Source organism: Bombus pascuorum, unplaced genomic scaffold (assembly GCF_905332965.1).
Source record: "Bombus pascuorum unplaced genomic scaffold, iyBomPasc1.1, whole genome shotgun sequence".
Lineage (NCBI taxonomy): Eukaryota > Metazoa > Arthropoda > Insecta > Hymenoptera > Apidae > Bombus > Bombus pascuorum.
In genome coordinates this window covers 449,514-465,132 of record NW_026869745.1, presented here as the reverse complement: position 1 = coordinate 465,132, position 15,619 = coordinate 449,514, and the positions used below count along the sequence as shown (strand labels likewise).

Here is a 15,619-nt window from a genome sequence, read left to right as displayed (position 1 = left end):
CCCGTACTCTTAGCCACAACCATCACAGTTTTCCTCCGCAGGGCCATCGATACAAAAAGACAGTTCCTTTACGTTCCTTGAGCAGTCATCATATTAGATTGTATCGCGTACTCTGCTCAATCGCTATCTTAACTCATCGTCTATCAGTCGAGTTGTAACCGAGAATTGCGAATCGTCAAGTGTAATCGCGAGTCCTACGTAAAGCGTCGAAAGTGAGAACAAAATCACGAGAACATGCTACACGCCGAAAAAATAAAAATTGAAAAGTTACAGAAATTACGAAGGATGAAAAACAAAGGAAAACGAAACAGAGAGAAACCAGTGAAAGATTTAGAAAAGGAATATTCTAAGAAAATGTGTGTTGAACAAACAGGAAAAGAAAAGATAAAACTGGAAGATACGGATTACGATAATAATAAGGATTACGAGCAGAAGCCAAGGATATCTCCGTGTGAACTTTTCTGGGACGGCAACCCTAATTTATCTCTCGATAAGGATAAAGAGTCATCCAGCGATAGTGAAGATGAAGTAGAGGAAAAACCAAAACTGAGAAATAAGAAATTAAGTGCCGCTGAACGTCGAGAACAAGAAAGACAGAAGGAAGGCGAAATTCGCCAAAGAGAAGAAGCGCTGGCCAACAACCAGTTACCAAATTCTGTGGATCAGTTCGACAGATTAGTTTTAGCTAGTCCAGACAGTTCAATAATATGGTTACAGTATATGGCATACCATTTATAGGCAACAGAAATAGAGAAAGCAAGAGCAGTTGCGAGAAGAGCGGTAAAAACAATTAATTTCAGGGAAGAGAAGGAAAAATTAAACGTTTGGACGGCTTGGTTAAATTTAGAATCTAAATTTGGAATTCCTGAATCGTTAAATGATGTTTTTCGAGAGGCAGTGACGTCTAACGACCCACTAAAAATCTACAGTCACATGTTGACTGTTCATGTCGAGGCTGGCAGACAGATGGAATTGGAGAAAACAATTAATACCATGATCGCGAAGTTTAAACATATTCCCGAGACATGGTTTAATTGTGGAGAAGGATTATTAAAAATAGGTTTGAAGGACAGATCGCGGCATATTATGCAGAGAGTATTGCAATCTTTGCCAGCATGTGAACGTATGTACATAACAGAAATAAAATGTCATAAAGAATAAAATACTAATATAATACAAATTTTACAGATGTAAATCTAATGGCTCGGTTTGCAATTATGGAGAACAAATTTGGGGATAAAGAGAGAGCACAAACTCTGTTTGAGCAAATTCTAAGTTCTTATCCAAAACGGGTGAATATATGGTCTTGTTATATTGATTCCCTAGTGAAATCTAATGATATTGATATGGCAAGGTAAAAATATTTTTTCAACTATATTTTGTCTTTTTAATTTCATAGAGAATTTACCTTATAATAATTTGCATTTACAGGAAAGTTCTAGAGAGAGCAATTGTTCAGACATTACCGCCTAGAAAGATGAAGATTCTCTTTAAAAAATTCATCAATTTTGAGGAACAACATGGTACTCGGGAAGACGTGACTCGTGTTCAACAAATGGCTGTAGAATTTGTAGAGAAGCAGTGTACAAAATGACCAAAAATAATAAAACATTTTTACATGTATTTCATTACATCGTGCGAGCAAAAGTCCAGTTATGTAAAGTTTCCCCATTCAATAACTTCATGTTGTTATTTATAATATTTATAGTTTTCACCTTCTAAATCTGTTGTTTCCATGATGTCTGTACTATCTTCATTATAAGTTTCTTCTTCATCGAATATAATATTTCCATTGCTGCAGCTTTCCTCACTTACTTTACACTTTCTTTTCATTTTGGGGATTACAAAATTTTTGTCGAATAGCGCGAAGAACGCTGGCTGAACGCAATTGACTCAAGATTCCCTTATTACAGATTGTCATTTCTTAAACGCGTATGTGCAAAGATATGTTCTTAAGAAATGGGAATCTGTAACAATGAAATGTTAGCTTTATCACCACAACAATGTTTTTCCAATATTTAACTGTTCTTGGTTCATCGTGATCTATCTAGGTATACAGGATTTTATCTCATTCATCGACATCATCCATGTAGGTATTGTAAGATTGAATGATAGCCGCTTTTGACGAATGCATTTTTCTGTCATGTTGTCTTTTTGTTATTATCACATTTTAATTCGCTATCTTCGTTGAAATTAGTAATGCAGGATTTTTTACACTCTTTCTTTCGCGATACGCATAGAACAAATCTTTATTGTTTCGAAAATATTTCACTTCATTTATATTAGCTTTTCTCGAATAATCGGGAATACACATTGTTTCTTTCTTCTAATAGTTTCAGTTCAATAGCTTTCCGTAGAATATAAATATCTAGCAAAATCAACGCTGAAAAAGTTATCGAAAAAAATGTAGTATCTCTTATTCAAACAATTACTTTCTTTTAATAAATTTATCATGACATTATATCCAAGCCCGAACATTCTTCTATCGCTATCAGTTTTTAGTTTTGCGTCTTTGTAGCAATAAAACGTCAAACAATACTTTGAAACTGCATCGCGCAGCATCCACAATTTTATGTCTCAGCAATAATGTTTCCTATTTTGCAAGTATCTGATTACGCTAGAATGACAGCGTCCCAACGATTCATCAATTGATGATTTTTTGTGTTGTATAATGCAATTAGAAGACTCTGTTAGCGTGTCTAACATTTTTTTTTATTTAGTAGATAATTTAAAATCAATTCTCATACAGAATTTTAAGTAAATTATTTTGACGTGGTACTGTGACTTGGATTATAAAAGTTTATAGTATGTTTGATTTTAGTTGAATCCAATGCTTCAATCTAGGGGGTATTGCCTTTTTAGTCTGCAGATTTGATCCGTCGTGTCAAGTAATTGGGTAACTAATAGGTTTTAGTGGTTGTTAACTCTTATATTATCGTATCGTATTATATTATATGATCGTTTCGATTGTATTGTTTCGTTGGTAACATACCAAGGTGTATCTATCAGGGATCTTAAGGTTTTCGATTGGAATCATTGGAGAATTTCTATGTTGGAATTACTTGCTGTTCCACATAGTTGGATTCCATAGGTCCAAACAGGTTTTAATATGGCCTTGTATAATGTAATTTTACTTTGCGTGTTTAAGTTGGAACGTCGGCCGATGAGCCAGTAGAATTTTTAAAATTTTGCTTTGAGTTGTTTGGTTTTATCTAAGATATGTTGTTTCCATGTCAATCTTCTATCTAGAATCATGCCCAGATATCTGACTGATCCTTTGTTTGGAATTGGAATATTATTTATGGTCACCTAGAGGCAGGATTGTTTTCGCAGCGTGAAGGTTATATGACTGGATTTATTTTCATTTATTTTGAAGCGCCATTTGTGGAACCACTTTCCCATAGAGTCGAGACCTCGCTGGAGAGTTCAGGAGGCAATTATTGGTTCTGAGTGGGGTGCTAATAAAGCTGTGTCATCAGCAACTGTCGCTGTGGTCATCTCTGTTAAGGTTGGTAAGTCGGCAGTGTAGATGGTGAACAGCAGAGATGCGAGGACACCGCCTTGGGGTATGCCAGTTTCTTTTGGGAATGTTGCGGTTATAGCGTCTAAGTATTTAATCATGAACAGCCTATTATCGCAGAGGAATACCGCAGAGCAGTATTTTTTCTTCTCTAAATCTTGGCTGATTTTATGAGTTAGACGATGAATTTGCTCTATCGTAGAATGTTGCTTCCGAAAGCCGAATTGATGATCCGGCATACTTTTCAACTCCTCTAAGAGTGGAAGGTGTCGTTTCGTTAGCATCTTTTCAAATAGTTTGGACAAAGTGGGTAGAAGACTAATTGGGCGATAAGAGCTCGTTTGAGCTCGATGTATTGGTTTTCCAGGTTTAGAGATAAGGGTAATTAATGATATTTTCTAGGACTTAAGATAGTATTCAAGGCGAAGAATTGCATTAAAAATAGAGGTAATGAGAGCAATCCCTTTTTTGAGAAGCTCCTTGATAGCTTTGTTACTTATCTAATCATGTCCCGATGCTTTTCTTGGGTTCAGGAGACGTATTGATTCAATAACTTCCAAAGATGAGAAAGGTTCAATAGGAGGAAACATCTGGAAGTGAGAGTCCAAGTATTCCGTTATTTCGGCGGCAACAGTGGAGGAATACGGTTTGAAGACATTAGTTAGGTGGTTTGCAAACAACTTGGCTTTTTGTATAGGGCTATGCGCCTATCCACCTTGCGGATAACGAATTGGAGGGATTATTTGCGGAGGACAAGTGAGTTTCCTGGATGCCTTCCATAGTGAGTAGTTGAAGTCAGCTGTGCGAGACAGATTAGCAAGATATTTTTGAGAACAATCATTTTTGTAATTTTTAATGATTTTTAATGATTTGCAAAAGGTTTTTGCCTCTTCCTGTGATAAGTCTGCTACCCCATTGCGTATGTTTAGCTTTATAGTCTCCTCCAGCTATCTATTCTATTGCCCAAGTATTCGAGGAATTTATCGAAGTTTTCTTTGGAAATAGAATGTCTAGGAGGACAATATACTGCTGTTCTTGGTGATTGGACCACGTCCATCTTCTATCGCTACGTTTATGGCTTGAAGGTAGTCCTTCTGGAATGATGGAAGCTCATAGTGCTTTATGCTGGTCTTGACGATAATTCTGGTGCAGCCGTGGGTCTTTCCACTGAAATGTTGGGTATGGTAAAAGTTATAACCATGTATTTTCAGATAATTTTTATCGGTGAAGCGAGTTTCAGATATGAGCATCATGTTGATTTGTTGTTGTTTTAGGAAGAGTTCTAGTTCGTATTTATGCTGAGCTAGATCGTTAGCTATGCGTTTTGGTTTTATTTTACGTCGGAGTGTGTTAATTTGTCCATTATGATTGTGAGTAATGATAGCAAGTTATTAATTTGTTTCATTCTATTTGTTTCACGATTAATTTTTCAAGTCTGTTGAAGTTATCCGTGCCTTGTGAACTGGGAACACTAATTTGTTACTAACACTAGTTAGTTTAATGAAATTGAATACAAAACAGGAAAGGAAAATACAGCTGCAGACGCTCTATCCCGATTGTACCCTATCTCCAATGAAGAAATTCAATCCGTATCATTCGATCTAGAAAACCCAGACTATTATGATGACCATATCGACTGGAAAACTAATACAACTCCAGCTCTAATAAACCTAATAGACCACACTTTAAACAAATTACAAAAACCGAACTAGAAGACTTTAACGAACAACATTGGTTATATCAATTAACTAAACACTTTACTAAATGCCAAACTGAATGCTTGCAAATAGGAATAAACGACAATAGCTTCAGCACGTTAGAAAAAGTAAACATTCAACTTATGTTAAGATTCTTGACAACGAGAGTTCTTCAAATTAAACTAATATTTGGACAAGATCCGCCAGTAAACTACGATAATAAATAAAAACAAAAAGTACTACGCGAAAACCATAACGAAATCATAGGACACTTAGGTATCTCCTTCTGCGAACTAGTTATGCTGCGGAAGGAGGCGGCGGAGCGGGAGAGGGAGCGGGCCTCCCATCCCGAGAGGATTGACCGACGAGGATGCAGCGGTGCCCGTGGACGCGTCTATATGAGGCGCGGGAGAGCCGCAGCAACCTCCGAAGGGAAATGACCCAGGAGATATCAAACAGTCCGGTTGGGGATCCGGACGACCTCTGAGAAAGGGAGAGACGTAGTACAGACGTAATATTGTGTGAGGGGGGCCCGGTGTGTCGCCGCAGCGGTTCCCGGGCACCCCTCGGTCGCAATAGGGACGGTCACTGTGGAGGTTTTAGTCGGTTGGAGTCCGACACTACCTCGCCGCTCTTCCTCCTAGATGCGGCGGGTGTCCGTGCGGATTTCCTCCGCGGGAAAAAAAAAAGGACACTTAGCTATACAACGCAGCATGAAACGAATACAAGAGCACCATCACTGGACAAATCTAAAACAAGACGTCACAGAATTTATACAAAACTGTGAAACTTGCCAACGAGAGAAATTGAACCGTATCAGAGCAAAAGAGCAACCCATAATAACTGACACATTCATTAACCCTAATGACAAAATTGCAATGGACATATTCGGACCTCTCACAAAAACCAAACGAGGTAATCAATTTATCCTGTCTATTCAAGACCAATTGATCAAATATCTCGTTCTCATCCCTTTAAAGGACCAAACAGCCAACTCGATTATCAACGAACTTTTGGATTACTATGTGCACATATTTTCCACACCTAAAAGTATCCTCATTGATATGGGACGAAATTTCGTATGTAAACTGATGGATACATTTGAAAAGGCTTTAAAGATTTGACACATAAAAACTACTTCTTTCCACCCGCAATCTAACGGATCCCTCGAATGAGCACATGCTGTGGTAAAAGAGCTTATTCGAACTTACACGATCGACCGACAAAATGACTGGGACGAAAACCTAAAACTAATATGTATGGGATGTAACACCTCAGTACACGAAACAACCGGATATACCCCTTTCGAACTGACATTTGGACGACAAGCTAACATGTCATCCTCAATATCAAACACCCCCACCCTAACTAAAGAACAATTATTCAACCTCTGGAAAAATCAACATAACGCCTATATAGTCAAAGCAAGACAAATCACCGAATCAAGCAAAAAGCGATATCAGAGAGATCAGATTCGAAAAATTATCAAAACGCAAACGATATTCCAAGTAAAAGATAAAGTATGGGTACATAACGATCACAACGAATGGCTAGGACTGGCAGAAATCCTCTCATTCAATCCAGCCACTTATCTTATTGAATATTCCAATGGTTAAACGGAAAGAATTCACGGTAACAGATTAAAACCTTATTTTTCATAAAGGTGACCATAACATGGATAATTCTAACTCTCGAATACATTTAAAGCGATCTAGTAATAACCAATAAATTATGCTAACGCTTTCTTAGAACATATCGACGATTGCTATATGTATAATGAACAAGTAGATATCACTCTTATAGTGGACCTTATCAACCCAATCGATCAAACTAATAGATAACAACATATAATTGAGCTAATCGACCGTCAATGCAAACCACCTTGCGCTTACATACCAGAAATAAACAATCTAAAAATCAAGTATAGAAATCTCCAAAACCTAGCATGAACTCAAATTTTTATTACAGTATAGTAGAAGCAAACGCGGACTGCTCAACGTCATAGGCTCAGTATCTAAAACTCTACTCGGAACTCTCCTCGAAAACGATCTAGAACTCATGAATGAAAATATTGGTACATTATATGACTCCAACAATAAAATAAAACCGACCCTTAGTAACCAAACAGCATTTATCAAAGATGTATTAGAAGATACTAAGACGAATCAACTCGAAAACTTTACCAACGCCATACGCAAGATTGAAAAACATAACGAAAAAAACGAAATATTAATCTCTTTACTAATCCAGACTGAATCTACCATATCGGAGTTTCATATTAACATCGACGAAATTTTTAACACCATCATATCAGGAAAACGAGGAAAACAAAAAATATTATATATATAATATTTTTAATAAAATAATTTAAATATAATTTAAATAAAATTTATATATGTCGGGTTCACATTATGATTAGAGTTAGGGGAGTGTAATGAATATTCTCTGGAATTAGCTATCGTTATTATGCAATCGAGGTAATGTTGATTAGCACAAGTGTGAGTATTGCAGAATCGACAAGTAACCGCGGAGTTTAGACACTAATGACAATAGTCTTAGATTCGATAACGAATCCGCGGTCAACGGGATAACAAATATACTCTCTTCCAAAGTCTAAGTCGAACTCGTAGTTAAAAACGTGAAGTACCCACTGATCGTAAAGACGTTGTTTTACTCGCTGATGAGATCGCACGAGAATGTTCCTCTCCGTTACGCCGATGCTGCAGAGGAAAACTATGATGGGGTGTGTCTCAGGGCACGAGATCATCGGATTCGTGGAGGATAACCCTCTTTCGGAAAAGTGAGGGAAATGGACGTCGCTGTTAATTGGTTAGTTTCTATGATTCTATTAGTTTCTATGTGATTAGAGAAAGATGCTAGCCACCCTTGAGAGAAAGTTGCTAGCGGGGAGCGTCGTTCTTGAGAAAAGCAGATTTCCCGTATCTTTCCGTAGTAGGTTACAGATTTACGGACTTTTAGGATAAAGACTGATCGTCAATTTGAAGGACCTTAGTTAACTAAATCCTAAGATTTATAGCGGGACCTCAGGCTAGCTGAACATATACTGTGAATGATACATCGACATCTGGCAATCATCTTGCCCGAAGAATAAGGTTTGTGTGTGGCGAGCCACGGGGTAGAGACCGTTGGAATGTCTACCGTTAGATGTCGGTACAACTATTTCTTTTTAAGGAGAGTTATGCGATTCTAGACCTCTCTTAGGTAAAACGTTCATCCCGTGACCACGGCTACGTTCGGCGACTAGTTGTCACCTCGAACCGAAGCTCATTATCGCAAATCTCGGACAATTATAATCGGGTTAACTTATAAAGATTAAAGTATCGGGGATTTTCCAAAGAATTGCAAAGGGAAGGCCCGGTGTCCTTTCATCTCCGACATATATAATAGACGGGAGAAAATAAGTTTAATGTCACGCAATAAGAAAACACGCCCCAAATTATATCTTGTTTGGTCTTGTTTTAATCAGAAAAAGCTTCGAATTATGCTTACAAAGATTTTATTCAAAAAAATCGAAAATGAGAAAGTTTCGTTGTTGCGTTAACATTGTCTGATCGATATGTATCTTTATCAAGCCGACTCTCACACCTTTTTCTGTTTCGCTTCGATCACACGCTCAGGAAAATCATCCGTTTCAGAAACAGTAATAGGATAGGCTAGATATCCTGCATACTATAGCAAATAGTAACGGAATAGGCATCTCTGAGATACACCAGACGATAATTTCTCCGTAGGAACTAACACCACAGTACAAAAATCCTCCAAAATAAGCGCTCTGATCAGCATGTTAAAATATTTTAACTCAGTTACTTGTAATACTTTGAATCATTCTGTAACACTTTGAACAGTCACTCGGTTGGATTTACATAAGAAACTCTATTATCATATATAAAGTTCAATTTCTTCACCTTATTCGTGTAACGTTCGAACTGCAACGCGAGATCACCGGCGATCTATCTGTTTCGTGATTTATTGTGTCTCTCTTTTCTAAGTAATTAACTGCTGTACAACACTCTACTGTAATTCATTGCTAAGGAGACCCGATTTTCGAACAACTATAAAGGCAATACGTATATTTGACTTTATATATAAATGCTCGTGAAGATGAACGAAATGCATGCGTACATCCAAATGTATGGAATTTTGCCTAGATGACTAGGTAGAATTAGATCCATTAGTCTCTGGAAGATGGCTGCTGCATTTTTTAAGCCAAACGGTATTCTATTGGATTCATAGTGAAAGCGGGCTGTAGAAAAAGAAGTTGGACGTCTCTGTTCTGAAGAAAAACTGTGCCATTGTAGATTTTGGACTCGTGTTTGAAAGATTATCTCATTAGGTTGTTTACATCGCATAACTTGTGCTATTTGTTTAGTTGGTTGCTATACAAGTAATATCGGTTTTATGCATTTATTTAATTTATGGTATTACTGGTTTATTTAATCAGCTATGTTATATCCGTTGTTTTCTATGATTTCCGTCACGTTATCATAAAAAGAAACTGGATTTGATTAGGAAAAGAAAACCAAGCTATTTATGTTTTTTTTATCCAAAAATTTTACAACGACCAAAACGTATAGTAATTAGTATGGTTTTACCTTCTTTGCCTTTTTAACGAGAAAGTAAATATTCACCTAAACCACGAATGGCATAATGGTTTAGACGTATGTAATGAATATTCGGTATCAAGTTCGTTATATTTTAACAAATTTATTATGTCGTGATCCGTGGAATAAAAATTGGGATAAATATAAATAGCCATTTTGTGCAAACGGCGACTATAAAGTGTCGAAAGTTAATACTACTGCGCACAGATAATCGGTGCATTAAATCTGCTGTGCAGTGAATGAATTATAGCGCACAGTACTGGTGTATGATGTACACAAAATTACACTTACGTGCTAGACAACAATTTATAGGTAGTATAGGATTCAGTAATAGTCTATTAACTTTCAACAAGCGTACTTAGATATATAATCAAAAGCATGGAGAAAGCTGCAAATAACCACGACATTGACATACCCAGTAATACTAAAAATATATTTTTAACACGACGTACATGATCATAAATTATTAAGAAAAATAGGAAAAAATTAAAAAAAGCCAACACCACACGGATTTCCCAAGCGGTCACCCATCTAGGTACTATCCGTGCCCTACGTTGCTTAACTTTCGTGATCGGACGAGAACGAGTGCTTTTTTTTTTTTTTTTTTTTTTTTATAACGTTTATTGTCCAAGAAGATGAGTATTACATGTGTATGTTATTCGCAATAAACAATGAATTTCGGTTGTAGGGTGGATTAGGCAAAAGTACCGATACGCGTCGGTACGACGTAGCCATGGTCTAATATGTGTCGTGGGTTTTCGGTTTTTGCGTTTATTTTTTTGTTTTTTTTTGGGTTTAAGTCGCATTGGTGCGTGATTTTTGTGTATTCTTGTGTGTGTTGTATTTTGTCCTGAAACTTGGCCGCAAAACAGGACTCCTCGGTGTATTACTTTTATGCGTTGTGGGATTTTGGGGGGGGGATGAGTGGGAAGGGGAGGGGGGTGTTAAATTATATTATTTACAATGATTATAGTATTTACATATTTACAGTACTTACATCTAGGTTACACGGTGGTAGGAATGGTTTTTTTGTCGAATTGGTAGTTTTCACTTATATTTTCTTATGGGTTTGGAATCCACCAATATTTTTTTGTGTTTCTTCTGTGTTTGTCTTTAGTGTCTTTTTGGGGGAGGGCCATGTTGTACCTCCACCTGGTGTCTGCAGTCAGTCCGTTTAAGTTTTCCTCGTAGAGTATTGTCTTTATCCCTATTTTTCTTTTTATGTGGAAAATTATCGGGATATTGTTTTGGTCTTGGAGGTAATTTTTTTCGTCTAGGTATAGGAACGCTTCTGAGGGGATGTAGCCTGTTGTCATTGTATTTTTGTAATATAGTACGTTTGGGTATAAGCCGCTGAAGATTAGGCTGTTTTCTTTTATTTTTGACGTTTGTGCGAAATGATTTCTTGCTAGTTTTAGTATGTGACAGTCAATGCGGTGAATGTTGGCTAGGTCGTAGATTTTTTTGTTTTTTATATATTTTTTGTATCCGCTCTGTTCGGATCTGTACGCATTTTGGCAAGCTCTAATGCATTTTCTTTCGAAAACGCGAATTCTCTCCATTAGCGATGCTGGTATGTTGTACCAGATTGGGCAACCGTATGTTATAATTGGCCTAATTAGAGCTTGGTAGCATAATGTTTTTACATTGCTCTTGAGATGTTTCGAGTAAAATAGTCTTTTTGCTCTCCAGAATGCTTTATTGGCCTTGGCGAGTTGGGTTTCTATGTGTTGTTTGTAATTTAGTTTGTCATCTATGTTTATGCCTAGGTACTTTACGCAGTTTTTGTGTGGTATGATTGACTCTTCGGATGACTTTTCTTTTAATTGGAAATTTTTGCAGTGTTTTCTTTCTGCTGGGCCGATTTCGCTGGTTTTGTGTTTGAACAGTATGCTTTCGCATTTGTTTGCGTTGATTCTTAGTTTCCATGTGTGGTAGTAATCGTTGATTTTGTCGAATAGTTCTTGGAGGTCTGTGTTTATTGTTTTAGTTTTACGGCCTGTTACGTAGATGATTAGGTCGTCTGCGAAGGCTATGGAGCGTTTGTGGGTAGATTTGTTCATGTCGAACAGGTTTAATATGTCACTGTTGTATATGTTGAAGAGTAGCGGGGAGTTTACAGTTCCTTGTTGGAGTCCGTTTTTTATGGTGAATTCTTTGTTCGATGTATGGGAACCCTCGGTCATTAGGAATGTTCTGTTTGTAATCATGTCCCATATTATTTTGATTAAGTATCTCGGGAAGTTTTTTTTTATTAATTTATAAATGAGGCCTGTGATCCAGACTGTGTCGAAGGCTTTTTCGAGATCTATTAAGCAGGCGGCTACTCGTTGTTTTGCGTTTAGTGCCCAGCAGATGTCTGACGTGAGTTTGTTTGTCGCGTGTAGTGTGGAGTGTTTGTGTCGGAAGCCAAATTGGTTTTCTGGTATAATGTTTTTTTTTTTGCAGAATGTAGTTAGGGGGTTGTTGATGACTACTTCAAATACTTTGCTTATGTTGGGGAGGAGACTTATTGGTCGTAGGTTTGTGAGTGATGAGCCGTCTTTATTTTTTTTTGTGATTGCTATTATTTTGGCTTTTTTCCACTTTTTCGGGAAGTATGCGTTGTTTAGCGCATTGTTGAATATTACTGTGTAGTACCATTTTATTTTGTTTGGTAGGTGCTTAAGTGAGATGTTCGGGATGCCGTCGAAGCCGGAGGATTTTTTATTATTTAGCTTGGCGAAGATTTTGTTTAGTTGGTTATAATTTGTAAAGTAATTTATTTCTGTTTCTGGTTGTTTGGGATTGTCTGAGGTGTTTTCGTTTGAGAACGTGCAGACTGTTTTGTTTAACGTTATGTCTTGTTCTATTTCGTTTTTGAGTTTGTTCGTTTCTGCGATGATGATTCTGTTTAATTCTTCTCGGCCCATGTGTTCGTTTTGGGTGTGTGTTTTGGAGAAGTGGGTGCCTATGATGTCTAGTTTTTCTGTTGTTTTAGTTATTATGAAGTTATTCTCGGTGTCTTTGCTGGTGTTGTGTATCTCTATACCTGCTTCTTGGATGAGGGGAGCTTTCTCTGGAGGCAATTTGAGCGGGGTGCTGGGGTTTTGTTCTTTCGGTCTGAAGATTTGATTTATTTGTGGGAACATGTTGGCTGAGTCGTTTCTGGAGATATTTTTTATTTTGTTTGTCCAGTAGAGGTTTATAGAGTTTGCGAATTCTTGTTTCTGTTGTAATTTTATTTTGTGTAGTAGGTATTTTAGGTATTCTAATTCCTCTCTTTTGTCGTAAGAATAGTTGTGTTTTATATTGTTTATTTTGGAGAGTATGTAGCTTTTGTCTCGTTGTAGTTCTTTTATTTTGTTGTTGATATATGGTTCGCAAGAGTTTTTTTGTTTGAAGGTTGGGACGGATTTTTGGAGTGCGCTTTGTATGTGTTTTTCGATTTCGTCTATGTATGTGTCGATTTGTCTGTTTGTAAGGTTGACGTTGTCGTAGATATTTAGGTCGCATTTCTGTTCGAGTAGTTTTTGGAATTTTTTCCTGTTTGTCTTTTTGTAGTTGTACTTGGGGGTTTCGGTTTGTGTTTCAAGTGTTAGGTAGTCGGATGTGTTTTTGTTTATCTGTAAGAGTATGGCTTTATGGTCGCTGTCGTAGTCTAGGGTTTTGAGCGTGTTATTTGGTCGTAAGTTTTGGATTTTTAGTCGTGCATCTGTTAGGCATATGTCGAGGTATGAGCCTCCTTTTGGGTAGGAGGGTAGCTCGGAGCTGTAAAGGTTTGTTTTGTAGTGTATGCTTTTATTGTCTAGCCAGTTTCTGATGAAGTTTCCTCTCGTATTGTTTAGTGGGTTTTTCCAACTTGTGTGTTTTGCGTTAAGGTCGCCGGCTATTATGTGGAAGTTTTCTTGTTTGTCGAGCTGTAAAAGTTCGAAGAGGTTATTAAATTCGTCGTTAAATTCTTTTTCGTTTCCGTAGGTTGCGTAGGCTGCGGTGATGAGTAAGTTTTCCTTTTTGTTTATTTTTATTTTTATGGTTGTCGTCTCCAGGGTTTTAAAACTTGTTATTTTGTCGTTTTGGATTTCTTTGAATTTCAGGGGTTTTTTTATGAGGATTGCCGTTCCTCCTCCTTGGATAGCGTTTGGTCTGTCGTGTCTTATTATGGAGTAGTTTTTGAAGGATACTTTGTGTCTTTTGTTCAGTTTTGTTTCTGAGATGAGTACGATGTCGGGGGTTTCTTTGTTTATTAGGGTTAGCATACTGTATCTTTTTTGGTTTGAGATTAGAGAGTTTGCATTTATTGCAATTATTTTCAGGTGTTTTAAATCTAATTTGGATGTTTTATGCTGTGTTTGTTGGTTTGGTGTGTTTTGGCTAATTGTCGACTGCGATATCTAAGGAGTTGAAGATGGTGTTGAACCTGTCTTCGTGCGATGATATTGCATTTTTTAATTCGTTGAGTTGTATTTGTTGTTGATTTAGTGCTTGGATGATACATTTTTTAAAATCTTCGAAAGCGTTTAATATTATTTGTTGAGGGATGATCTCGGTTGTAATTGGGATTTGGTATGCCCGCGAATCTAGTTTTGGGTTTATTGTGTGAGGGGGGTTTTCGATTTCCTGCTTTGGTCTTGCTTGTTGTTTCACTGCGTCCGAGAACTTTAGTTCTGGGGTGTATTTTCGGCTTATCTGTTCTAGTCGTTTGATTTTTGTTTCTTTGTCTTTTTTAATTTTTTCTGAAAGTTTTTGGCGCAGCTCTATGATTTTGGGGCACCCTTTGTATGACGCGGGGTGTCCGTAGCTTTTGCAGTTGACGCAGAATATTTTATCCTTTGTGATTGTATCGTTTTTTTTTATTTTGCACTCGCCTGGGCCATGGGGCTCGGTGCATTTTACACAGCGGTAGATTAGGTTGCAGTTTTGTGCTGTGTGGCCTAATCGTTGGCATTTGTGGCATTGGGTAATGTCATTTTTTCTTATTTTTTCCCACGTTATTTTGTAGTAGCTTAGTCTATTTATTTTTTGTAATTTCACGACGTTGCTATTGGGGGATACCTGTACTATGTATATTGGGAGCAGTCTGTTATTTTCCCTTGACTTTCTTGTCGAGAAGCGCGATACTTTCGTAAACTGTATGTCGTCTATTTTTAATGCTTGTAAGTCTTCTAGTATTTCTGTCTCTGTGAGGTTAATGTCTAGTCCTTTTAATAGGAACGTGTGTTGTTTTTGTGCTTTTGGTGTATATGTGTAGAACGTTGTGTTTGTTGTTATCAGTAATTCTTTTGCTTTAATGTAGTCGCTTAGATTATGTAGGTATAGAGCGTGTTTGTTTGCGTGTATTCTGTTGATGTGAAAATTTCTGATTTTGAGAGCGTCTTGTAAGAGAGCAATGGTGTCTTTTGGGTCTTGATGCGTTATGTTGATTGGCGGGGGCCTGTTACCTTTTGTGGGTGAGGGGGCGTCCTGTTGTTCCTCTGTGGGGTGGTTGGTGGGCTGTTCCTGTTGTGCTTGTTCCATCGGTGTCTTTGTCGGTGGGGGTTGCTCTTTTGGTTTGATCAGATGAGTGTGTTGATTTTGTGGTGTCGGCGGCCTCCTAGGTGGAGCGAGGGGGCTGTTTGTTCGTGTGTCGTTTGATTTTTCTTGGGTGTGTGGTGTTCCCAATGTGGACGTAGTCCTCCTGTTTGCTTTGATTCGCATTTCATTGTTCTTCTTTCTTATGGCTTCCACGATCGCATTTTGTATTGTTAATTCTTTTGTTGACGTTGCTTGAGTGTGATTCTGTTGTTGTGGTAAGGTGGTTT

At 37.5% G+C, this 15,619-nt stretch overlaps 1 protein-coding gene across 1 annotated transcript; it reads left to right on the top strand.

Moving 5' to 3' along the window:
- The first annotated feature begins 492 nt into the window (after positions 1 to 492).
- LOC132915803 (protein RRP5 homolog) lies at positions 493 to 1,631 on the top strand. The gene is made up of 3 exons (XM_060975592.1): positions 493 to 1,123; positions 1,189 to 1,354; positions 1,432 to 1,631. The coding sequence occupies exons 1-3, from the start codon at positions 934 to 936 to the stop codon at positions 1,592 to 1,594; spliced, it is 519 nt and encodes a 172-aa protein (XP_060831575.1). The 5' UTR covers positions 493 to 933; the 3' UTR covers positions 1,595 to 1,631.
- Positions 1,632 to 15,619: the final 13,988 nt, after the last annotated feature.

What these genes read in the sequence shown, in the direction of transcription:
- LOC132915803 (XM_060975592.1), top strand. Translation starts at nt 934, where the DNA reads ATGTTGACTGTTCATGTCGAGGCTGGCAGACAGATGGAATTGGAGAAA. An exon ending in ATCTTTGCCAGCATGTGAAC is followed by an intron (nt 1,124 to 1,188) that starts GTATGTACATAA and finishes CAAATTTTACAG; the next exon opens with ATGTAAATCTAATGGCTCGG. An exon ending in AATGATATTGATATGGCAAG is followed by an intron (nt 1,355 to 1,431) that starts GTAAAAATATTT and finishes TTGCATTTACAG; the next exon opens with GAAAGTTCTAGAGAGAGCAA.